Source organism: Apis mellifera, linkage group LG8 (assembly GCF_003254395.2).
Source record: "Apis mellifera strain DH4 linkage group LG8, Amel_HAv3.1, whole genome shotgun sequence".
In the NCBI taxonomy this organism is placed as follows: domain Eukaryota; kingdom Metazoa; phylum Arthropoda; class Insecta; order Hymenoptera; family Apidae; genus Apis; species Apis mellifera.
In genome coordinates this window covers 3925296-3949818 of record NC_037645.1, presented here as the reverse complement: position 1 = coordinate 3949818, position 24523 = coordinate 3925296, and the positions used below count along the sequence as shown (strand labels likewise).

At 25.6% G+C, this 24523-nt stretch overlaps 3 protein-coding genes and 1 non-coding gene across 8 annotated transcripts in view; 3 read left to right on the top strand and 1 right to left on the bottom strand.

Annotated features, from left to right (window-relative positions):
- The first annotated feature begins 283 nt into the window (after positions 1 to 283).
- On the top strand, positions 284 to 14617 carry LOC551571 (pyrokinin-like receptor 1). The gene is given in 3 exon segments (NM_001164008.1): positions 284 to 1336; positions 12853 to 13079; positions 13685 to 14617. Coding segments are annotated over 3 exon segments (1566 nt in total). The 5' UTR covers positions 284 to 519; the 3' UTR covers positions 14207 to 14617.
- A 2062-nt stretch (positions 14618 to 16679) lies between these two features.
- On the top strand, positions 16680 to 17534 carry LOC102656579 (UPF0488 protein CG14286). Its single transcript, XM_006559664.3, has 2 exons — positions 16680 to 16846; positions 16989 to 17534. The coding sequence occupies exons 1-2, from the start codon at positions 16826 to 16828 to the stop codon at positions 17505 to 17507; spliced, it is 540 nt and encodes a 179-aa protein (XP_006559727.1). The 5' UTR covers positions 16680 to 16825; the 3' UTR covers positions 17508 to 17534.
- Positions 17535 to 17833: 299 nt separating this feature from the next.
- On the top strand, positions 17834 to 17906 carry TRNAR-ACG. The gene has a single exon. It is a non-coding gene; the product is annotated as a tRNA-Arg (tRNA).
- Positions 17907 to 21870: 3964 nt separating this feature from the next.
- LOC411630 (ribosomal protein S6 kinase alpha-5) overlaps positions 21871 to 24523 on the bottom strand; it is a 42773-nt gene continuing 40120 nt past the window's right edge. For 3 of the 5 annotated variants that reach the window (XM_006559660.3, XM_006559662.3, XM_016913506.2), the window contains one exon: positions 21871 to 24269. In XM_006559660.3, the coding sequence (XP_006559723.1) occupies positions 22293 to 24269 (1977 nt within the window). In that variant the 3' untranslated portion in view covers positions 21871 to 22292. The remainder of the gene's footprint in view (positions 24270 to 24523) is intronic. The other 2 variants (XM_006559661.3, XM_006559663.3) reach the window with 1 other exon arrangement.

The window sequence follows — 24523 nt, the reverse complement described above, 5'->3', positions numbered from 1 at the left end:
AGAGATTGAAGGATATTCTATTCTGTTTCCCAAAGAAGAGATTATAAAGCTGAAATTTTGGAGAAGAACAGAGAAACAAATTTCGAGAAGAATTTAAAAATCAAAAAGGAAAAAGGATTAAAGTTAGGAACAAAATTAGAGACTCTTATGCAATGTATAAGAAGAAGAAGATGAATTTCACATTGAAATCTACATGTACATCAAGAAAGTGAAAACTATACTTAAAAAGAAGATTCCTAAGAAGAATCCTAACAAGATATTCTCAATCAACCATCAAAATCTCTACACAATGCAATCATACTTTTAAATCAATCCAAACAACATCACAAAAGTATGTCCATCCAACTTCCACCAGAGTATCACAAGGAATGAATGATCAGAATCCATACAACTAAAATGAATCCAACCCAAGCATCTACTTAAAGCTCGCCCTCCAAACGTGATCAAACCGCCACCAATCAAAGTATGTCCACATCCACGAGCCTCCTCCACGACAGGAATCGCATGGAATGATCAATAATGGATCACCTAACAACCATCCTCCCAAACGTGTCCAATCTCTCCTTCCTTCACTCACAAAACTTCTCTCTGTACACGAATCACACGAACGAAATAAACTCGGTCCCCAGTTCAGTCCCTCACAGAGACTCGTTGCACATCGTGATCCCGGTGACAATCATCTACGTGTCCATCTTCGTGACGGGGATAATCGGGAACATAAGCACGTGCATAGTGATCGCGCGCAACAAGTCAATGCACACGGCCACCAACTATTATCTGTTCAGCCTGGCCGTGTCAGACCTGTTGCTGCTCGCCTCGGGCCTCCCAGCAGAGATCTACATGGTTTGGTGCAAGTATCCCTACGTGTTCGGCGAGGGTTTCTGCATTCTTCGCGGGTTAGCCGCCGAGACATCGACCAACGCCTCTGTCCTCACAATCACGGCGTTCACTGTCGAGAGATACCTGGCCATATGTCACCCGTTTTTGTCGCAAACCATGTCCAAACTGACCAGGGCGGTGAAACTGATCCTCGTCGTGTGGCTGGTGGCTCTGTCGTTCGCTTTGCCCCAAGCGTTGCAGTTCGGCCTCGTGCAACACAAGGCGCATCCGGAGGTGGTGATGTGCACGGTGAAGAGGATCTTGCTCCAACACTCCTTCGAACTGTCCACCTTCCTGTTCTTCGTCGTCCCGATGAGCCTCATCACCGTGCTCTACGCTTTGATCGGTTTGAAGCTGAGGAAGTCGAACATGATGAAGAGGAGCAGAGGGAGAGAGATGGGAGGAAGTTGCAGGCATCAGACTGGGAGGTCGTCGAGGAGAGTGCTGAAGATGCTTGGTGAGTTTGAATTGTTTTAGAATGTTTGAAGAATATAACAGTGAACAATTTATGTTATTGCTATTTGATAGATTATTGGATACTTGATGATTTTTTTATGGTATCTTCTATGAAATGTCTATTCATATGATGAATATCAGTCTGTTTTTAGGTTAAATTAAATGACACTGGGATCAAATTAGAATTTTTGATTGTTTTATAAATTGGTACTAATGAATTTGGTAACCAAGTTAATTATAATCTTATTTATGAAAGGGAAATTTATAATTTATAACTTGTTGGTCAGCCCTTAAAATAAAATGTAGTGATACTTGAAGGATAGAGGCATTACCTTATATTACGTTTAAAATTTGCAAAAGAATTTATTCCATGTCAAATAATTTTATTTTCTTCGAATGGGAAAAGTATCAGACAAAAACAAAAACTCGATATATTTTCTAAAAAAAGTCAAGATTATCGATTCGAGACAACTATCGAGTGTCAGTGAGTTGTTTAAGAAGCGAAACTAAGGGATAGAATTCGATCCTTTTTCCAAGAATTTTTCAGTGCGAAGAAAGGGAAGAAAGTATCTTTGAAGGGTTGCGGAAGTTAAGACGACCACCACTTAACTTCGAGTCACCCTTTTCCGGAAATAAAGAAAATCTGTGAAAGGCAACAAACGGGAAGAAATTGTTTGTTTAAAACGAAATTACAGAATGATATAATAATTATTTATTCGAGAATGGTTTTAAGAAAACTTTTCAATTTTTCAAATTGCAGAACAATTGAAAATTTGTATGATCAAAAAATCTTGGAATATTTAATAAAACATGATTTCTTCGGAATCATCGATTATTTTCGAATGGCAAAAAATTATTAAAATTATCAAGATATCCGAGCTAGCAAACAAATTTCAAAAAGAAAAAAAAAAAAGAAGAAATGCATAAATATTGAAATCTTGCCTTGAAATTTAACAATCGAGCCATTTAATAATAAATTTCATGGAATATCACCAGAAGAAGAGAATTTTACAAATTACACGATCCTCGAGGAATTCTGTTTGTTATTCATTCGGTACGAGCTTTTGGGACAATTTTTAAGGAACAAAGACGGAATAATAAATTTCTAAATACGCTATCATCAACCGTCAACCGTTGATAATTTTGAAATTTTTGTCCTTCTTTGTGAAAAGAATCCGGATGCACAACCGTACAAACCATACATTTTAATCGATCATATCACGATGACAAGAAGATCGTCTGAGCCAATATAATATTTCAGATATCAACAGAATATTTTTTATAATGATAAATTTTCTTTATTTTGTAACAAATGTAATGAAAATGAAAAGATGAAAACTTGAAAATTGTAAAGTAAATAATTTTTTATTAATGCGTATAATATAAATAAAGAATGTTATCATATTTAAAAAAGAAAGATTAAAAACATTGTTCTTCTCAGTCCAAAATTCCACGTAAACAGTGTATAATCGAGAAATATTCCGTTTCTGTAAAAAAATTAAAAGAAAAAATTAAACGATAAAAATTAATCGAATTAACAATTAAATTTTCAATAAATTTCATCGATCATATAACTAAAAAATTCATTCCAATCGTGCGATAAATTTTCGAAGGAGAATTCGACACATGGAACACAACTATGTAAATATGTATATGCATTTTTTGTAAATTTTTTTTTTTATTTTATCACACTTGTTATCGAAGATAAAATCAATAATATATCGATTCCTAGGTAAGGAAGAATGTTTTATGTACATATACATATGTGCATAAAAAAAAAAAGATTTTGAAATAAATATATGGTATATGGAAATGAGATTGGTAAAAATATCAATGGATGTTGTTTTTTTGCAAAACTTTGAGATTCCTCAAATCGATCTCTTCGTACAGAGAGAATTTATTTTTAATATTTTCTCGTTGAAAAGTAGAAAAAAAAAATAATACAAGAGGAGAGAAATATATATATTTATATATATATATTTGCTTTAATTATGCCAATTATCGTTTAACGATCATTTTCGATTTGCGTCGTAATAAATTATATGTACATCTAATAAAAATTCCGATATTACTTGCAACATATGGAATATTTATTTATAAATTTAATTATACCGTTCAAGGATTTGAACTATTTATCAAATGGATTATATTAATATCGACGTGTTGGTAATAAGATCGTATATATGGTAAAATAAAACTTAGTTAAGTGATAAAAATTTGTTTTTTGTAATTTAAAAAATTCGAACAAATCGAAAGAATCTTATTGATATTAAAATAATTCTAATAAATAAAGGAAAAAGATCATAATAATTCAATTTTTTAGGAGCAAGATACAATAAAATCAAGGAAAAAATTCGAACGACGAATCAAATCACGAATAATTTTACAAAGGATTTTCTTGTCATCGGTATTCTTTGATCGAACTCGTTTATTATTAATAATTATCGATGGAAAAATTGGTAACGAAATCGTGAATTTACAATAAAATCACGTGTAACACCGACAACTCGTTAAGAATTCAAGATTTATTCCATTTCCATAAATTTCCAAAACCAAGTTCATAATTCATAATATGCCTCTGTTGTTATTTTTTTTTTTTTGATTATTTTAATTGAGTCATACTATAGAATATAACTTCTCATATTTGACAATTGGAATTTCAATATGAAGAAACTTTTAGAAGAAGCTTTTAAAATAAAACTCTAAATTAATTACCATTAGTTAAAATAACAATAAAATCAATTTTAAATTGAAGTAAAATTTTTAAAAATTTGAGAAGATCAAAATCAATAATCGCCAGATAAAGTTGAATGGAAAATTATTTTAATTAAATTTATTAGAATATTCGTGAAACATTTTTGGAGAATCGATTCAAAATAAACACAAAAATTGTTATGCAAAAATTATAACTTATTTAATATAATTATAAGCATAATTTACAAATTTGTGTTAGATAAAGACGAGAATGGAATGTGACAATACAACAGAGAGTTTCGTTTCGTCTCTTCTTTCTTTTTTCCCCATCTTTTTCATTTCATCTCTTTCTCTAAAACAAACTTCAAACCTGTTTATAAATTAATACGTAAATTTCTCATTTTTATATTTTATTTTAGAATCGATTTAGAGATATTCCACGAATATATTAACACTTTGTACATGGTTGAAATGTTATTTGAGAATGCGTGTGCATCAACACTACGTATGAATCTAATTCATCTGTCATGCAACTGCACGAGCAGGTCACATCATCAAACTTCATTAAACTTCGCAATTATACATATGTACACGCATATATTTGAACATGGAAGTTTCATATAAATAGCTCAGAAACAACAATGCTTTTGCACGTTGCATCGATCTTATCTTTCAATATAATTCTGGCTGATACCATCGAAATGGCTTCTATCCCGGAAACTGATAAACAATGAGTAAAAATAATACAAATAATTTTCTTTCCTTTATAGTCTATAATTAGATGATAATCTATTTGACAGAAGGTTTTGAGGTTAGGAGGACATAGTGGCCGGAAAATGTCAGAAGTTTGTTATTATTTCATTCTTGTTTTGTTATCATCGATTAGACAATGTACTGGAACTTTTATTGGTTGAATTTATAATAAATACGAGGATTTTTATTAATTTTCGTTTATATAAGATAAAAGGAATTTTCTTATAAGGATAATTTAATAGATAGAAGACTTATTCGATTAATTTCATCGAAACTTTCAAAAAGAATTTTTCTTTCCATCGTAAATCTTATTGTAAGATACAACATTCTTTTATGAACAAACTTAGAAGGAACTTCGAGAATATTCAAACAACAAGAAATGTATAAAAAATAGTTCGATCGAAGTTTTTCCTTTCATCGAACCAATAGCGATTTCTTCATCGGAAGAGTATTCGATATCAACTATCCTGCAATCACTCAAACAATAGAGGAATCAAAGTGCAATTGTATCGAGGAAACGAGTTTTTAAGGAGCTTTGCAAGGAAATTATAGTTTTAATGAAAAAGTACTTTCATCTCGCGGTATAACTTTCTCGAAATTAATAAAAGAAACAATAACAAAATTAATTATTCGACTATTTTCACGAAAAAATTCGTGATGGATTCCATTCTTTTGAAAAAAAAATATGAAGAGAATAAAGAAAAAAAGGGATTAAATATAAGCATAAAATTTTTTATGATATTAAGAACAAAATTCTCACCGTCCTTGATAATAATTAATTAATATGAGATTGCAATTAAATCAGAGATTAATAAGGAGAAACAACGAAATTCGTTTCAAAATGATAATTGTATTGTGGATACAAGCAAAAATTTTGTGGTGGATAAATATAATTGCAGTTACTGTTTCATTGTAATGCGATAAATGATGTAACTTTGAAAGGCTCATTGTTCCTGAATGGATCTTGAATAAAGGAAAAGCATTTTGGAAAGCTTCTTATTTGAAGAATTAAAGGATGAATGGATAACAAGTAGAAAATCCTATTATAAAAATATTTTATATTTATTATTCGAATCAGGAAAGAAAAGAAGTATCTTGACTGACGATCGATTAACAATGACTAATCACTGACTAAATTAACTGGTCATTGACTGTTGTCTATTATGATGATATAATTGGTGATTTGATATAATCATTACTCATTGATCTCTGACAGATTTAGTTTGATTTATCACTGACTGACAATTAAATTAAATTGAATTGATTATTGATTTATCAATGATTATTCGTTGATAGATCAATAAGTTTATTCAAAATAATTGTCAAAAATATATCGATGATTATTTCCATTTTTCGATCAAAATCTTAATTTATAAATAAAACATCTCTTCTGAATTTTCTATTAATCTTTCTATAAAGTTCATGAAATCGATTGGAATGGAATTCAAGATGCATTTGAAATTAGGAGCAACGGGATGATCATATGGGTTCTAACAAATTGATATCTGAAAAAATTAAAAATATGATTTATTATTGATGAACTGTGAAAATAGTATTGTAATATGATCTATGAATTATTTGTTTTCTTCATTTTTTCTGATATTAATAATAATAAAATTATGTAAATGATATCTGATAAACAATAATGGCAATAATGGCAACTCTAAGAAAGCTCGATGAAAAATTCATCTAAAGTTAAAATAAAATTTTAATAAGAAGTATAATAAAGCTATTTTCCAGCGAATAATGATAAAGTTACGGTTTATCTTTCAGAAATAATAATAGATTTAAGAAAACTCAATCAGAGACTGAAGATGTATATTTTTTTTTTTAATTTTAGAATTTTAATAGGAGGTAATTTAATTAGGCAAATAATTATAATAAATTTATGTAAATTTATCTTAAAATAACTTTAAAAGTTAAAAGTTAAGTTCAAGAACTCAATTTTTTTTCTGTAAGTTTAGATCTTAAGGATTAATTTTTCAGAAATTTGATAAAGTTAATAAAGTTTTGATTGATTTGATTTCAGAATATGCCAAAAAATAATCAATAAGATTTTTTTATCTTTATAAATATATTTTCAAAACGTTATAAATTTAAGAATTATACCCTACTAAGTTTACATGATTTATAATTAATGTAATAATTGGTATCTTTTTGTAAAAATCATAACATTCAAAATTGTAAGAAAACATGAAAGAAAGTAATTTAAATTAAACGTGAAAATAATTATCGATACATTAATATGCGGAAATTTTAAAATGTAAATTGATATCGATAATAATTATCATAATCAATTGTCATTAATCTTTATGTTTCTTCATGTATCATGCATTATTATATCGTTACATGAAATAATATTTTAATGATAATTGATCTAACCCGAGCATGACTTTACATTCTCGATCAAGCACAAAATTATTAATTTGAAAATCTTCGTTAATTACTGTAATTACAAACGATCATTGCAACTGACATAAATTCCACAAAAAAGAATTTACACAAGCGTACATATACAATTTCAATTGGATATATTTATGCGATAATAGAAATAGTTGCTTTCTCTGAGGATCGTTAAGAATTATTCAATTCTAATCACGTCAATGAATAAATGAAAAAAAGATTCATGTAAATGAAATTAACGTATTCAATACTATATCAAGGTTGATAGCTAGGACGTCAAACATATTCGAATTATTTAAATGATTATATTTTCATAATTAAAGATTGAATATAAAAAGAATATAAATGTTACAATAAACCCTATCTTGATTTTCTATCTATACTTTTAATATAAAATTTTTCTTTCTTTGTTACTCTAATATTTTTACTGCACTCCTTCTTTGTAATGTTCCATATTTTTTTATTAATCTTATATCTATTCTGTTCATTTCAATCTTCTCTTTCAATCAAATCTTTCAATCAACAACTGTGATAAGTGTGTTACTAATATTTAAGAAGATAATTAATTTTTCATTGATTCAATTATTTATTAAAAATAAACTTTGATGCATTTTATTTTTATGAAAATGGAAGAGAAATCTGCATTAATAATCGAGATATAGTTATTCAATTTTGCAATATATTGATAAAAAATATCATTAAGATAATTATATCATTACTATTATTACTGCATTACCATTAAGATTTATAATTAATTAATTAGTATTTGAAAACAAAATCTTCGTAAAAGACTTCTTGACGACAAATATAACTAAAAACATGTTTATCATTAAATCTTATTTATTTAATTATGATACAACAATCAACAACCATTGAACAAATAATCATCAGATCATTTTAATCAAGTGAAAGATGATCAATTCATCAATGATAATAAAATGGATTTCATTATTTTGTGCATTTCGAAATGCATTTTTTAAACAAATTACATAAAAAAATATCCGGAAACGGATATATAAAAGAACTTCTTTTACGAATTTAATTGAAAATAGATAAAGTAGACAAGTTGAAAATCAACTTGTCCTAGAAACTATTTTTTCTTTTTATTATCTCTCTTTTTCCTCCCTATAATGCATTGATTTCTTCTTTTATCTCAATGAAAGCCAATTTCAGTAATTCTTAGCGGAAAATTCAAAAATGTTTAAAAAAGTGATTTATTTCAATTTTCTAACAACTCGTTATCAATATTGTAATAATGGCAAACTCAGCGAGAGTATATTTTATACGTATTTTCCTTTTTATTTACTTTTTTTTTTCATTCTTTTATCTCTTTTTTCGAAAGAATTATTGAATCATTGATTATTTAATTAATACAATACAATTAATTTTCTTTTATTTTCTATTATATATATTATATAAATTTCTTTTTTCCACCTTGTTTTGCTTTCATAATTTTAATCCTTGATGATCTCGATTTTTTTCTCATTTGTATTTTTCCATAATTCATTAATTAGGTTATCTAACTTAATCCATATATTAATTATTTCATTTGATTATATTATACATCAGAAAATTCTTGAGTGTCTTCTTTTTTATGCCATTGTTTTTTATTCCTTGTCTCACATTCATCGCTAAATCGTCAATGATCAATTGTTAGACTTATATAATTGCATAAATCGTTTATCTTCTTCGTGTAAAAATTTTGTTTAATTAATAACTGCAAAAAATGATTATTGAAAGAAAAATAAATAATCCTAATTTTGTTAATTAATATATATATTTTCAATATATATGCTTAACCTCTAAAATACTGATATATATATATATATATATACATTTAATTTTCTTTGATTTAAGTATAATTTCAGAAAGAAAAATGTTTCAAATAATTCAATGGTAAATAAGAAATAATCATTCTTAATAATCTTAATAAATTCATTCCTGGAAGAAATTAACTATATTTGTATCTTTGCAATTATTATTTTTAACCTAACCTAATCTAATTTTTATTAATTTATTTTGAGCATTTCAATCTTTCTTAAAAACTGTTTTAATTGTTACAAACAAAATATCGCTATAGGATGAAAATTAGAAGTTCTATTAATCTAAACGAAAACTATTTATCTTAATATCATAGAAGAGATTACCTTCAAGGATCGATGAATTTTTTAGCGTAGCATAATTCAACAATCTTTAGACAAAATTTACACGAGTCACGTTTCCCAAACAAGATGATACTCATTTTGACGTTTTTTTGAGCTATTATAATAATTTTCACATCAATAACTTCGTTGATAGTATTTGACTTTTGTTTCGATATCGATTTTGTTTTGATCTTATGACGTATCAACTTAGAAAAACTTCTAAGAGTTAATGAGATTAAAATCTCGCGAACATAAATGTGTTTTCTTTGACTTCTTATGGTGAATTCTGCGAAATATTAATAATATTTGATATTTCCGCATTTGATATTTTTTTCCTGAAAGCGTTTAATCATTTCATTTGCATTAAAGTTTTGGTAATCGAAATTTTAATAATTGCAAAATATTTTATAGATTCATTTTAAACAAATAGAATGTATAAATAATATACCCAGATATATTTATATAATTAATAAAAAAATAGAATCATATAATAAATTGAATTAAAATAAATAGAAATATACAAAAATTAAAATTCTTATAATATTATTTTACTTAAAACAGTAGGAACTTATGTAATCAATATCGATATATTTCTATATCGACACTTTAGAAACTTCGATATGTTATATTATAAATTTTGTATAGATAATTAGGTTAAGGTAAGTATTAGACACTAACTTAAGTATTTACCTCCATGCTAAGAGTTTTCAAACTAATACTAAGCACTTATTCGAATCAATCTGTATTTATTCAATCAATATTTGTCTTCTAAAATTTCACCTAATCTTAATCCATCATTTTCCAACTTGACATCAACTCGACAAGTAAAAATGCACATATACGAATACATATAAAAGATAATATGGCTTCAGAATAATCAAATAATGGAAAAACGTTTATGAATAGTCTCAAAAAGAAAACTCCGAAAAAGATAGTTTCTCGAAAGAAATTTAAAATCAACAAAGTAATATACCTCCAATGAATGAATTATTCAAAAGAAACATATGCGGCAGGTTGCTATGATATGTTACAACCTGACTGATCTTGACCTCAGTCGCATATCAATTCTAATTTTTGCATATTGTTTCAAAAGCAACGCAATATCGCCTTAAATATAATCATATGAATTTGAACAGAATAATGCACTTGGACCGAAACATAACCTTTCATTTTTTTATTTCAACTTTTTGTGTTTTCGATTTCTTTTTCATTTTTTTTATTTTCTATTTATATATTTTTTTTAAATAAAAAGTTAAATATTACGTGAAAAAGAATCATATAATAATATATCATCGTACATTTATGTCAATTATATAAACTAATTCCTTTTGAAAACGTGAAAACAAATAGTATTTCATTATTGTATTATAATTCAAATTATCTATAAAAAAAGTTTGAAAATTGAAGTCACGGAAAAAAATGTATAAAATTTTCTCCGAGAAGCTTTTCCTATTATAAATATGAATATAAAAAATTCATATTTCTAGATTTCTAAAATATATCATGGAATATCTTAAAATATGATTCCAAATGATGATATATTAATTGAATTGATTAATAGAATTTTATTTTTTTTAAAAAATAAAGTTATATTTATAATATTATTTTTCATTATGTCAGATTTATTCACATAAATTATTCGTAAATTTATTTTGAAGTTGACTATTCTTTGAATTTTTATAAACTATAAACTATATAACTATAAACTATAAAATAAATAAAATAAATAATTTTTAAATAATTATATATTAAATTAAAAATAATAATTAATGAATTAAAAATTAATTGTATTAGTTTTTTTAATCACCATTAATCTTCCATAATCCTTTTTATGTAAAATTTTTTCTTCTTTCAGATTGCACTCAAATTTTATATTTAAAAATATTTTTTCTATCAAGATAATTAGAATTTACAAATTTTCTTTTAAGCAATCACTCTTTATTTTACAAATTAGACAAGTTTCTATTTCACGAACTGTACGAAATTTAGTATATGAATAGTGGTATGAAAATTATTACGACATAAAGTCCTATGAATAAATCCTAGAGAGTTTTACATTTAGCTTAGTTATCAAAAAGAGTATTTTTATTTTAATTATTAATAAAATATATAAAATTTGTAAAGAAAAAAACATAAAAGTGTGTAAAAAATAAACTTAGTATAATTGGAATTTGAAAAATTAAAGAATGTAATTTTTAATAAAAAAAATATCCCTAGTTGTTAGATTTAAAAAAATCATAAAAAAATTTTCAATAATAAAGTAAAATAATTTTTTACATGAAAAAAATAATAAATATTTTAATAAATTTGATTTTATAAAATAAATAATAATCTATTTATTTATAAATTTTTTTAATTTCACAAATATCAATTGAAATATTTCTGGGAATATTTTTTAACAAATTATGTGATATTTTTCAAATTCATTTGCTATCTTATCATACTGTAAACTTTATAATTTTTAGAGATTAAAAAAAATTGCTAAAAAGTAATTTATCATTAATCTTAAATTAATACCGATTTTTTATTTTAAAAATTATTTTCTAATCTTAATTATATTTAATTTAAATTATCTCACAAAAAGCAATCGTTTACTAGCTTTCAAATCGATCTTCAAAATGCTTGTGCGTAATTCGTTTATTAAATTTTTCCCACAAGATTTTTTTTACTATTAATATTATTCCATTGACGTATTTTTGCAACGCATACTTGAAAAATAATTGTTAGTAAAAATAAAGTTTTCCCATTCTTCTTTCAATTTTATTTTTATTTCAAATTTATATAATTTAAATTTATTCAATTTGACATATTTTTAATATATTGAGACTTTACATATATTTGAAACTTAACGATTTAGAATCTATTTTATTTTTATTTGCTATGAGGATATTTCATTTATCATGATCGTTGTAAATAATAATGTTTTTCTATTTCTAAATTTATTTCTAAATTTATTTTTATAAAATCAAACTAAATCCTCTTTTATTAAAGAAAAACATCAAGAATGTATATAATCTGTCTCAAATCCTCGATTGAAATAATTGAGAAAAAAAATTCGTTAATTGCACTATAATAAATATATTTTTATAAAATTTCTACAATCACAAATCTAATTCACATATCATAAAGTATATTTTCGAATAAAATTTAAGATTAAATACAACTACAATCATTAATTATATAAAAAAAAATTTTAAGGTTAGGTTGAAATAATTACTTTTGCTTTATTTTTAATTAAATTTTAAATTACAAAATTTTAATTATTACAATAAAGAAAGACATAATTTTTTTTTTTTTGAAAGAAACTATCGATAAAAATAAAAAGACGAACGTATAATTTTTTATATAGATTTCGTTGACACTAATTGGAACACTGATACTGGATCCATTATTACGTCCATCATAAGAACATTTTATATTTTTATTTTTTAACAATTTTTCTTTTTTAAATAAGAGACAATAAATAAATAATAATACGATATTTTGAAAAAATGTAACAGAAATATTATGGAATTTGTTACAGTTGCAGTGGTGATAGCATTTTTTATTTGTTGGGCACCATTTCACGTTCAACGACTGATCGCCATTTATGGGACAAACTCCGAGGATCACATATCCTCGAACAGCGAATGGATCGAGTTCCTCTATCTTCTCATGACCTACATATCTGGTGTATTCTATTATATCTCTACGACGATTAACCCTATTCTGTACAATATCATGTCGAACAAATTTCGTGTTGCATTTATGGTGAGTAATATCTTCCTAAGTATAAATGTACGTAAATAATTACAAGTTCGAATTAATCAACTGCAATAATCTTTTTGATTAACACTCAATTATGCTATTTATTCTAATAGAATATTATTGAAACTCTATAGATTATAATTGAAGAACAAGCAAACTTCCTATTCTTTTCTAAAAATATATTTTATTTGCTAATTATATATCTTTTACTTTTACAACAAAAGAAATATATATTAGAAATATATTTCAATCCCTATTTAATTCTATAATCGTTATAATATATTGAAATTGAACAATTTCGAATTAACGATTCTATAATTCTTGTTCAATTTCAATATAATATAATCATTCCTAATATAGATTAATTATGTTATTTATTTTCTTTAATCAGTTAATATAATATACAATGCACTCGAGATAACCTCACTCAAGAAAATTTCGTTATTCGAACAATTATCAAAAATCTTATCAACAACAATTATCGATAATAATCAATTATCTATTAATATTCATTTTTTCTATGTTTCACTATTGTATCACTATTGTACCACTATTCACCACTCAATCAAAAATAGCTTCAATCACGAGACATTATTTTATTTTTACAGGAAACACTATCGAGAAGTTGCAGAATACCCGGACTACCGATACGACATGAACAACGTTCATATTCGAGCCTGTCTCGATCGCAACAAAGAGTAATTGGTGGATCGAGAAACGTAGGAACAGCTGGAACTGGAATTGTTCATGAGAGTACTGATTGTTCGGGAAATTCTGGCCACGAGGACAATTCAAAACAATTTACGTCGCTTGTTAATCAATTAAAAATAGACACGATCCAAAACAATATCAACAAAAAGAACGAAGACATTGGCAGGTTAGACATACTTTCGAATGAAGTTAGACAAAAGAATGATGTATGTTTAAAAAATTCGAGAAAATATACCACTGTGAATGTAGATGAATCTGGAAAGAAATGGTGGCATTTGTTAAAGTGGTTTCCTGGTTTGAAATCTTTGAAATTCTCAAGAAGAAATACGTATACTATTCCGAAAAATCAAATCTTGAAGAGGCCAGAAGAGATCTCGATGACTTTATGGAATGAAACTAATCAACAGCGGCCTGTTTGATATAATAAAGTTTTCGAAAGATAAAGAATTGAGGTTATAAAGAATGATAATAAGTTGAAAGTGAAATAATTTGACTCTTTTTTTATCATTAATTTTAAATTACAATCAATAATTATAAGAGTTGAGTTTTGAATGAATGATTAAAGTATGATAAATGAGATTAATTGAATTTTATGCAATATAGAAAATATTCTCGTTTCATTATTTGATCTCACAAATTTTTCGAGTGAAATGATATTTTGCGAAATAGAAATAGAAATTTTTACATAAAATATAATATAAATAAATTTTATATAAAAATAACAATATATATGATATTTTTCTTCAAGATAATGTAACAATATAATAATTATATTATTTTTATAAATCAATTCGTTTAATTTCCTACAAAATTAAAATTTTTATATCTTTACATACATGTATTTATTTCTAAACTAACCTTTAACTTAGTTCCTCCATTTTTTTTTGTATTTTATAAGAATTATTTAATCCGAAAAGATAGAAATTTTTGTATAAAAAAAATTGTTTAAATAAAAAAATTTAAGTTAATCATTAATTGGACTAAACCATGCAATTATTTTTATTATCAAAAAGTTCGTAGTATATTTAGGAAAAGTTAGAAAAGATTAAATTCGTTAATTCGAATGAATCGCAAGAAATTTAACACATCACTGCAACTTTTCTAAATCTAAATAATTCTAGAGCTTAATTTGAACGTTTCAAACGTTTTGAATATCCAAAAGACTGATCTTTATTAACTAGATTTTTCAAAAATACAAAATTGTTATTTCAATCGTATTCTTTATTGATTAATAATTACTGTCAAACAAAATGAAATTACATTTATTTTTTATAAAGTTAAAATAATAATTTTTTTAAAAATCAAGAAATATAAATAAAATAGAAATTTTTATTTATATTACTAGATTCTCATTTCCATGTTTATATACTTGTTTTTTTGTATAAATAAAGAAGAAATTATGTTAAGAGAAATTATATAAGAGAGTTGAGAATCACTTTCTTTTTTATTAGTATAATTTCATATGAATTACACTATGTAATTAATGAGATCAAATATTTTTATAATCAACTCTCTATCGAAAAAAGGTTATCAAATTTGTGATGTTTGAGATTCATCGTGAATGTATTGATACATGCATATGTAATATAATATAATATAATAATATACATACGTAATAAAAAATTCATTTTTTTTTCTGAATTGTATAAACTCGAAATAAGAAATATGACATAATATGACGAAAAATTCGAAGTTTATGAAAAGATTAAAAAAAAATATTATAAAAAAAAAAATATTAAAAATAAATTTTAAAAAATAATTATAAATTCCAATATTAAAAAGTCATTTACTAAATCATATATGAATTATTTATTTTTTATATTCAAATTGAAAGTTTATTAATTTTAAAGTTGATTTTAATATATAACAGACGTAATATTGTATTTAATAAATTCTATTATAAATATTTGTTTGTAAAACTCATAATTATATTTAATTCTGCAATGATACTTAATTGTATAATGAATAAATATGCCTAATTAAAATGTTAATACATTAAATTTAATATCTTAGATTTAACATAAAAAAACACAAAAATAAATTAAGCAAATGTATCATAAAAATACATTCTATATCTTTATAAGTTACAATAGAAAATATGTAAATAAGATAAAAATAATAATAGAAAATTATTAATACCATAGATTGTCACGTTATAAGATTTATTTCCGTCTGAATGAGAACGTGAAATTTATTCTATAATTATTAGAATATTCTATAATTATATTAATAAATATACATTGTTATAAACTCAAAAATAATTAGCATTTCAGTTCCACTATGTATATCTTGTTTATTTTATTTTAGTAAATCAATGTATATTACTAAGATTTTTTATATTTATAGAAAATAATCATAATTCATTCATATTTGTAATAATAACATTTTTATTTTTACATATAGTATATAAAAAACAATATGTAATATATGTATACATATAAAAATATATATAAAATATACGTACACACACACATACAGAAATAAAAAATATGTTTATCTTTTATATTAAAAATCAAAATATTACAGTTTTAAAAAAGAAATGATGAAAGTGTATTTAATTGATACGTACCTGGTATGTAGTAGCCAATAATAAGTAAAGACAAAGAGAGGAAATAATAGAAAAAGGATAGAGATATAATAAAAATTCAGGAATCAGCGCCATCTTCAGAGTGCCGTAGATTAAACATAAATACAGACAAAGATAATAAATAATAAGAGAAAGACAGAATATAGGATCAGAATTGTTTACTAGCGCCATCTTTTGAATATCAAAAACATCTCACAGAAATGATAAGATAAGAATTAGAAACTACTGCCATCTGTTAGAAAAATATTTCTACATTCGAAAGATGGCGCTAATCTTCAGTTTTTGGTATTTCCATTTCTTTAACACTTGTTCTTCTTGTTTATTTATTTTATTTAAGACTAAGAGTACAAGGATAAAAACATAGCCAATAGATACGCATATTTTATATAATTAAATATAATTAATTAAAAGAATTTAACATTAAACTGCTTTATTTTTAATGTAATAAAAAATGCCTCCAAAATCTAGATTGGTATATAAAATCTCCTTTTTTCTTTCTTTTTATTATAAATTTAAAAAATGAATAATATTATATTAATTCTAATTTATACAAAAACATTATTATTAGCTCATATTAACAACAATTCTTAATTTATAATAAATAATAATTTCAGAATTCTAAGGAAACAGGAATGAATAAAAAAATTTCAGATCAATCAAAATTGACACAAACTTGTGTAGAAACTAGTAGTGGTTTGAGCCAGGAAGTTGAAGATCAATTTGAATTAGAATTATGTTGGTGTGTTCAACAGTTAGAAATGTGTTTATTCACTGGAAAGCTTCCTGAGAAACAAATGCATGACTTAAAAAGAAATATAAATATTTTAAAGAGCAATAATGCCTCTTTGATAAAAAAGAGACAAATAATGCGTAATACTTTAGGAAATTATAGAGAAAAAATGGCTTTGGACGAACAAAAATTTGGCAAAACTGCATTTTCTATTAAATTTATGCCTACAACCAATAAAAATAAGAAAAGTATATTTTTAAGGAAAGCTGCTTCTACATCTTCTTCTACATCTTTAAAGGAAAAACAATATTTGAAAACTATCGCATTATATTCAAACTCAAATGAAAATATTGATGCCAATGATGTACAAAATCCATTTAAATTTAATTTTCAAATTGAATAAAAGAATTTTATATATATTTATATAAAATGACAATTATTGGTTTTATTATAAATTTTTATTATTTTTATTTTTTATAAGATTTTTTTTTAAATACATCTTATTAAAAATAAGAGTTGAAATAATTTTAATAATATTTAATAATAACTTTATGCTTATGTATATATCTTTATATTTTTATATTTTTATCTTATTATATTATAATTAAAATTTAATTGATAATATAATATAGAAGTATATGTATCATATATATATATATATATATATATATACACACACACATATACATATTAATTTATATTTTATAAAGTATTACCTGTTATCAATATGGTCCTGTGGCGCAACGGATAACGCGTCTGACTACGGATCAGAAGATTCCAGGTTCGAATCCTGGCAGGATCGATAAAAGTTTTTTTTCTATTAAAATAATTTTTAATCAATCAAATGATTAGAAAAAAAATATGAAGATATTGAATATTTTAAAAGATAATGAATTCAATTTTTATAAAATTATAGATCTAAATATGAAAGTATTGATTCAAACAAAAAAAAAAATAATTAAAAATTTATAAAAAGACAAAAACTTCGAATTTACATTAAAGTGAAAAAAAAAATAATATAAATAAATAATAATAAATTAAAATAAAAGCAAAAGAAAGATATTTAAAAAATACGTTTCTTAATCTTAATTTTAATTTTAATCTAAACAGGTTATGAAGTGAATAAAGAAATTCGTTATATAAATAAATATTATGTTATGATATATTTAACAACCAGTAGTAACAAAGGTATCTCATCTCTCTTACATACTTATAGCAACAGAAGAGCACTCTTTATCATATGATACAAGCTTGAATCTGTATATAATTATATATAATATGTAGTTATATAGGTTGTCTTAAAAGTCTATCGCATAACTTATCGATAAAGAAATAATGGAAACAATGAATAATATAGATATATATTATTTGATTTTATTTTTAAGGAAATCTATAGCAGAAAAGAAAATGTAAACTCTCTTTAGCAGAAGCAAATTGTCGTTTGAATTAAATAGAAATATTGTATTACTCTTTGGACAAGTATCGATGCAAATTCAAAAAACATGATTATATTGATATAAATGATACGATTAAATATAAATTATCAAAAGATTGCATTAGACTCTTACGACGTCCTATATATTTATACATATTTTCCAAAAAATCACTTTTATTTTTTTCTTTATTTCACTTTTTCTTTCTTTATTTATTATTTTTAATAACATAACAGTAATATATGTATCTAGAAAAAATCAGTTCCTCCTTATTACGGTTCAACTGATAGCAACTTAGACTCAATAATGACTTTTATGATTTCTAAATAGAAATATCTTCTTATTAGAGAAATATGATTTTCTAATATATAGTCTTATATTAAATATATATAATATATAGTTCATATATATATATATATATCTGATCCCCCTCCCCACCCCATTTCTCATTTAAATATCTCTTTCTTTCAATTTATTTTTTCTTTATTTTCTTCGTTATATAATTAACATTACGCTTGAAAATCACACAATGATTTAGAAATTACATTCTTCACAATATCTCGATAAGATAAGTTTTTCTTTTTTCTTATTTTTAAAGATTTTCTGACTTTTTTTTTTTACTTTTTTGGTCTTTGCAAAGTGATTTTGCCTCAGCCGTCTTTGGTAGAAGCACGTTTCCCATCATGTGGAACGCTTTCATCTTCTTCTTAATCAATTTTTTTTTGTTTTTTTTGTTTTTTTTTTTTGTTTTGCTTTTTAGAGAATTTTTTTTCTCGGTTGCGTCTCTCTGTTCCCTGAGTCCGTGTACAACCATTCAGTCTTCGCCATCCTTTCTCCTTCACTTATATTTTTTACTGTTTTCTTCTTTTTCTTTAATGTTGCACTTTTTTTTTACAGCAGTCTCACACCTCTTTTCCTTTTCTTCTATCTATCTATTTTGCTTAAACGCTAAATTGATACATTGTGACTCGCAGATTTGTTCGCATCTGAAGAATTAATTACGAATTAATGTTCATTCTCAAACTCAACCATTAAGTTAAATAGAAGTTATTTAAAAAATTATATATTATTTTTGATTTGGAAGATGTGAATATAATAATTTTGGAAGAGTATAAATCTGAGTATAAATCTTAGTATAAAAAATAATATTAAAAAATGGGATGATTCTACGTAATAAAATGAATAAAAATTATAGGTTGCTATTTTTGCATACAAAGATCTCTTTTTAAAAAAATTAATTGTCGAAGTACAAATAGCATGTACTTTATATTTTTTAAAAATTTAATTAAAAAAATATAACATAATTTTATGTACGTTCTTTTTATTTTTATAATTGAAGTTAGTTTTTAAAATATTATAAATATTCACTTTTAAAAATATTGTAAAATCATAAATATAATTTTTTTAATTAAAACATTGATTACGAACGCATAATTTCCAAATATTTCCAAACTTAAATTTTTAAAATTAAAATTCGTATATAATACATAAAAATTTTACTTCATTTTTTCCAATTTATTTTTATGCCTAAAATCATTTAAGTGAATTTTTTATTAAATTTTTATATGATCTGAATTATGATAAATTATCGATGAGAATATATCCAAGAGTCACTGCACAATAAATCAATGTTTAATAAAAACATTGAAAATTAATGAATTATCATCACACATTATAGAATTAACTTTCGTGTTTCAACGATATCCGTTTCAACTTCTCATTATGATAGAACAAAACTTAGAAGACCAAAATTTATATTTTATATCTAAAAACTTATTAATAAAATTAAAAAATTATTATTAAAATTAAATTAATTTTTTTAACACGATAATTATTACAAGTGTTTTAAATAATTATTCAAATTGTTTTCTACAATAGAGAAGTTGAATCGCATATAAAATTGCATCGAGAATTTTATGAAAATAAATTTCAACGCAATTTTACTTCGATCTCACACTTGCAAAATATATACATTTCTCTTTCTTATCCGTTCGTTCGCTCGATTATTTTCATTCTCTCTTTTTCTCTTTAACAAAGTGCAACTTTTAATTGGCTTATCTTTTTACAAACATTTCGATGCTCCAGTCGTTTATAAATTGTAATACATACAATACTTACAATAATTTTATTAGCAAAAAGGAAAAAGAAACAGAAATTAATATCTAAACTTATTGGTATAAAATAAAGATATCGCGAGGAAACACGGATACATTATGATTACAATACTCGATAACCTGGGTCGATCCTATCTTTTAACATCCTATATACATAGAATGTATATGTGTATATGGTTTTGCATGTTCATTGTGTGTATATATATAGTTTATTTTATTATATATATATAATATATAATTATATAATTATAATATTATATATATATAATAATAAAATTATGTATATAATATATAATATATATATAATATATTATACATATAATATATTATATATATATATAATATTTTTTTTTATAAAGATTCAGGACTAAAAATCAATGTATAAGAATAGCATGTATTCGATATAATATATGCTCACATGAACAAAACCATTTCGATCAGAGTCTGTGTATATTTTTATTTATATATGTATAATGTGTATAATTAATAATAATAATCGTGTACACCACAATACATTTATTCTTCTCTTAATATGATAATTAAAAGGTACACGCATCTCTTCCATTTTTTTTTTTTTATTTATCTTTATTCTATTATACTTGAAATAGATAAAGTTTCATTTTTCCAAAATCTATCGCTTCAAAACGCACGTACACCACATTCATCATCTTATAAATCGTCTTTCTGAGGCACATTTTCTAGTATGAGTAATTTTTACGAATTGAATTTTTATTATATATTTTTATTATATTTATTTATTTTTTTCACAAAATCGCTCGTTTATTTGCTTTACATTTTCCCTCATTGTTTGTTTTCTTTCTTTTTCTTTATTTTCTTCATCCAAGAAAGATCAATGGTAGAGCGAGGGTTAAAAAAAGTCGAAAGAATTTCGACGACTTTTTATGTTTCGTTAGTTTTTCATTTTTACACAATTGATCACAGATAATGCGAAAAAAGAAAAATTAATTAAAGTTAGGAACACGTTATATTGAATCTTGTACGGGTTCATTAAAATATCTAAACCTATTTAATATCTAATTTAATTAATATCTAATCTAATCATACTAATTTTAAATTATTATATTAATTTTAAATTATTATACTAATTTTTATATAATTATTATACTAATTTTAAATTATTATACTAATTTTAAATTATCATCTTAATTTTAAATTATTATCCTAATTTTAAATTATTTATTATAATTTGTTATACTAATCTACGTTTATATCATAAAATTTTATATTATAAAATAAAGTTACATGGGTATAAAGAAATATTTAATTCTATCTAGTTTTATGCTATTCACATAACCTCAATACCTAAATGATATTACCTAAGATGCTAGATAATTAATTAATAAAAAAATTTAAACACTTTTTCGTTAATATCAATGATAAAGTATTAATAAAATATTTAAATAAATATTAATAATAAAAATAGAATAGGTTTTATGAACTCATACAAAATTCCAACGGTTCCCAAGCAAAGTCCTGGAAATAGGAATGACGCAATGTATGTTACCCGAATCAATTCGAGCGTCGAAGGCAGCCAACGTTGCAACATTACGTGAAATGCATACATATATATGTATATATATATATAGGAGAAGTATGAAAAGAAGATGATGCAAATTTTATCTATTCCACGGTAATAGTAGCCAACCTTTTGGGCCGCTTTCCTGTCTTCTGTTTTCGATGGATCTCTCTGAAATCTACATGACTTGTACAGGACTCTAACACCGATAACTCGTCTTCATTTATAGTCTGTTCCTCTAATTTTCTTTTTCTAGATCTGGTCACTGGACCAGTCCTATTTTTATAAATTTCTGTACATTGGACGTTTTGTTTTTTACATTTTTTTGATTTTGTTTCCTCATCTTCATCCCGTTTACGTCGTTTCTTAGCTGGTTCTTGATGTATAATCCTCGGTGAATTTGAATCGGAAGAGGAGGATAAGGAACTGAGGTATTCATTTACTTTTTCTTCACCGAAATCAAAAGCGTTTGGTTGGGCTGGTGAAACGGATGTTGCAACGTTAGTAGCGTTACTAGGTGGTCGAAGGAGCTGTACAGAGGGACTCGATGATGTGGTAGAAGCAGACGACGATACAGAACTAGAAGTGGAACGTTTATGTAGCTTCCTGCGCTGTGCAAGCCTCGCGCCATCTACTTCACGCAATCGGAAACCTTCTGGTTTCTCCAGCAAAGCATTCGATCCAGAATTATCCAATACATTTACATCATATGAACTAGCCACGTCGAATGAATTTGATTCCTGTAACCAGGGATGATTCGCCAGTCCGTTGGCTGTCAGTCTTTTGCTCGGATCCACGGTTAACAAGCCTTTGGCAACTTGTCTAGCAAGGTTAGACACGTGACTCCAGGATTCACTATCGAAATCAATTTCACCTGCTCTGATTCTAGTTGCTAAATCTGGAGAGCCTGATCCAAATGGGGGTTTTCCAGATAAAATTGAATATAAAATAGCTCCTAAACTCCAGAGATCGCAGCTTTGATCGTAGCCTTGCCTAGCAATTACCTCTGGAGCTGCATATGGGAGAGTGAAACAGGGTGTGTGTAGGGGCTCGCAGCCACGTTTTATCCTGGCAAAACCAAAATCTACAATCTTCACTGGCGAATCCTCTGCCTCATGGGCAAATACTATGTTCTCTGGTTTCAAATCTCGATGAACCACTCCTCTGGAGTGCATGAATCGAACCGCGGAAGCTAATTGTCGCATTATTCTGCTAGCTTGCTGATCACTGAAGGGTCTTGGCCTTCTCAACAATTCTCCTCCATATAACAGTTCCATTATCAAGTACGTGTGCGCTCTGTCCTGATGGACTTCGATTAATTTGACTATATTTGGATGACCTTGACAACTTCTTAACAAACTCGCTTCTCTTCCACAATCAATCCTGCGACTAACAATCTTTACAGCGAATATTTCCATCGTTTTCCTATGTCTACATTTGCGACAAACTGAAAAACTACCGTCTCCTAAGGCTTCTTCTCGAAGGTCTATCTCATAACTCTGGAAAAATGTAGATTCCTCGAACCTGGCTGCCAATACATCCGATGTTGACGGTCTTTGAGACTCTGTATTAGTTTTCGTGGCTTCCTTGAAAATATCTTTACTAACCGCATTTTCTCCAAACAATATAGATGGCGCCACGTACGAATAACCTCTAAAAATTTTGTCATAATTGGGCGGAACCACGGCCGGGCTATCGGCTGCGATCATTTTTGTAAATTCATCCGAGAAATTGCTGGTGTCCAGTTCATGGGCGATTTGAGGAACAAACGGAGGAGGAATTTCACGTTTCTCGAGAGCTTCCCAGCTGAACGATGATGGTGCTTTTTTGAAGAAAGGATGCTCCTTCAATTCTTTGGCGTCTCCTGGCCCTCCGCCGAGCCGTTGTCGTGGATCTTTTACGAGAAGACGGAGAATAAAATCTCGAACAATTGGACTGAGGTGGCTAGGAATAGGAGGATCTGTTTTCAGTATTCGACGCGAGATGTCCTGTTGCGTATTCTTCTCGCCTTCGACCGTAAAAGGCGAGGCGCCAGTCAGCAGCTCATAAGTGAGTACGCCTACACTCCACCAATCCACTGCCTGGAAATCGAATAGTTAGATTATTAGAATAGAATATTTCGTGGCCAGATTATTCCTGGAATTTTGAGATCATTGAATGAAACGGTTGATAAATTAAACATGATTTGAATTTTGGATATTTTTTTTGTGAAGGAATAAACATGAACATCTATGATTAAGGATTTAGGAATTTCACGATAGAATAAAAATATATATATTATGTTATACACACTATTTTTTTAATCTTCTTAGCATAATCAAAAATATATATATAT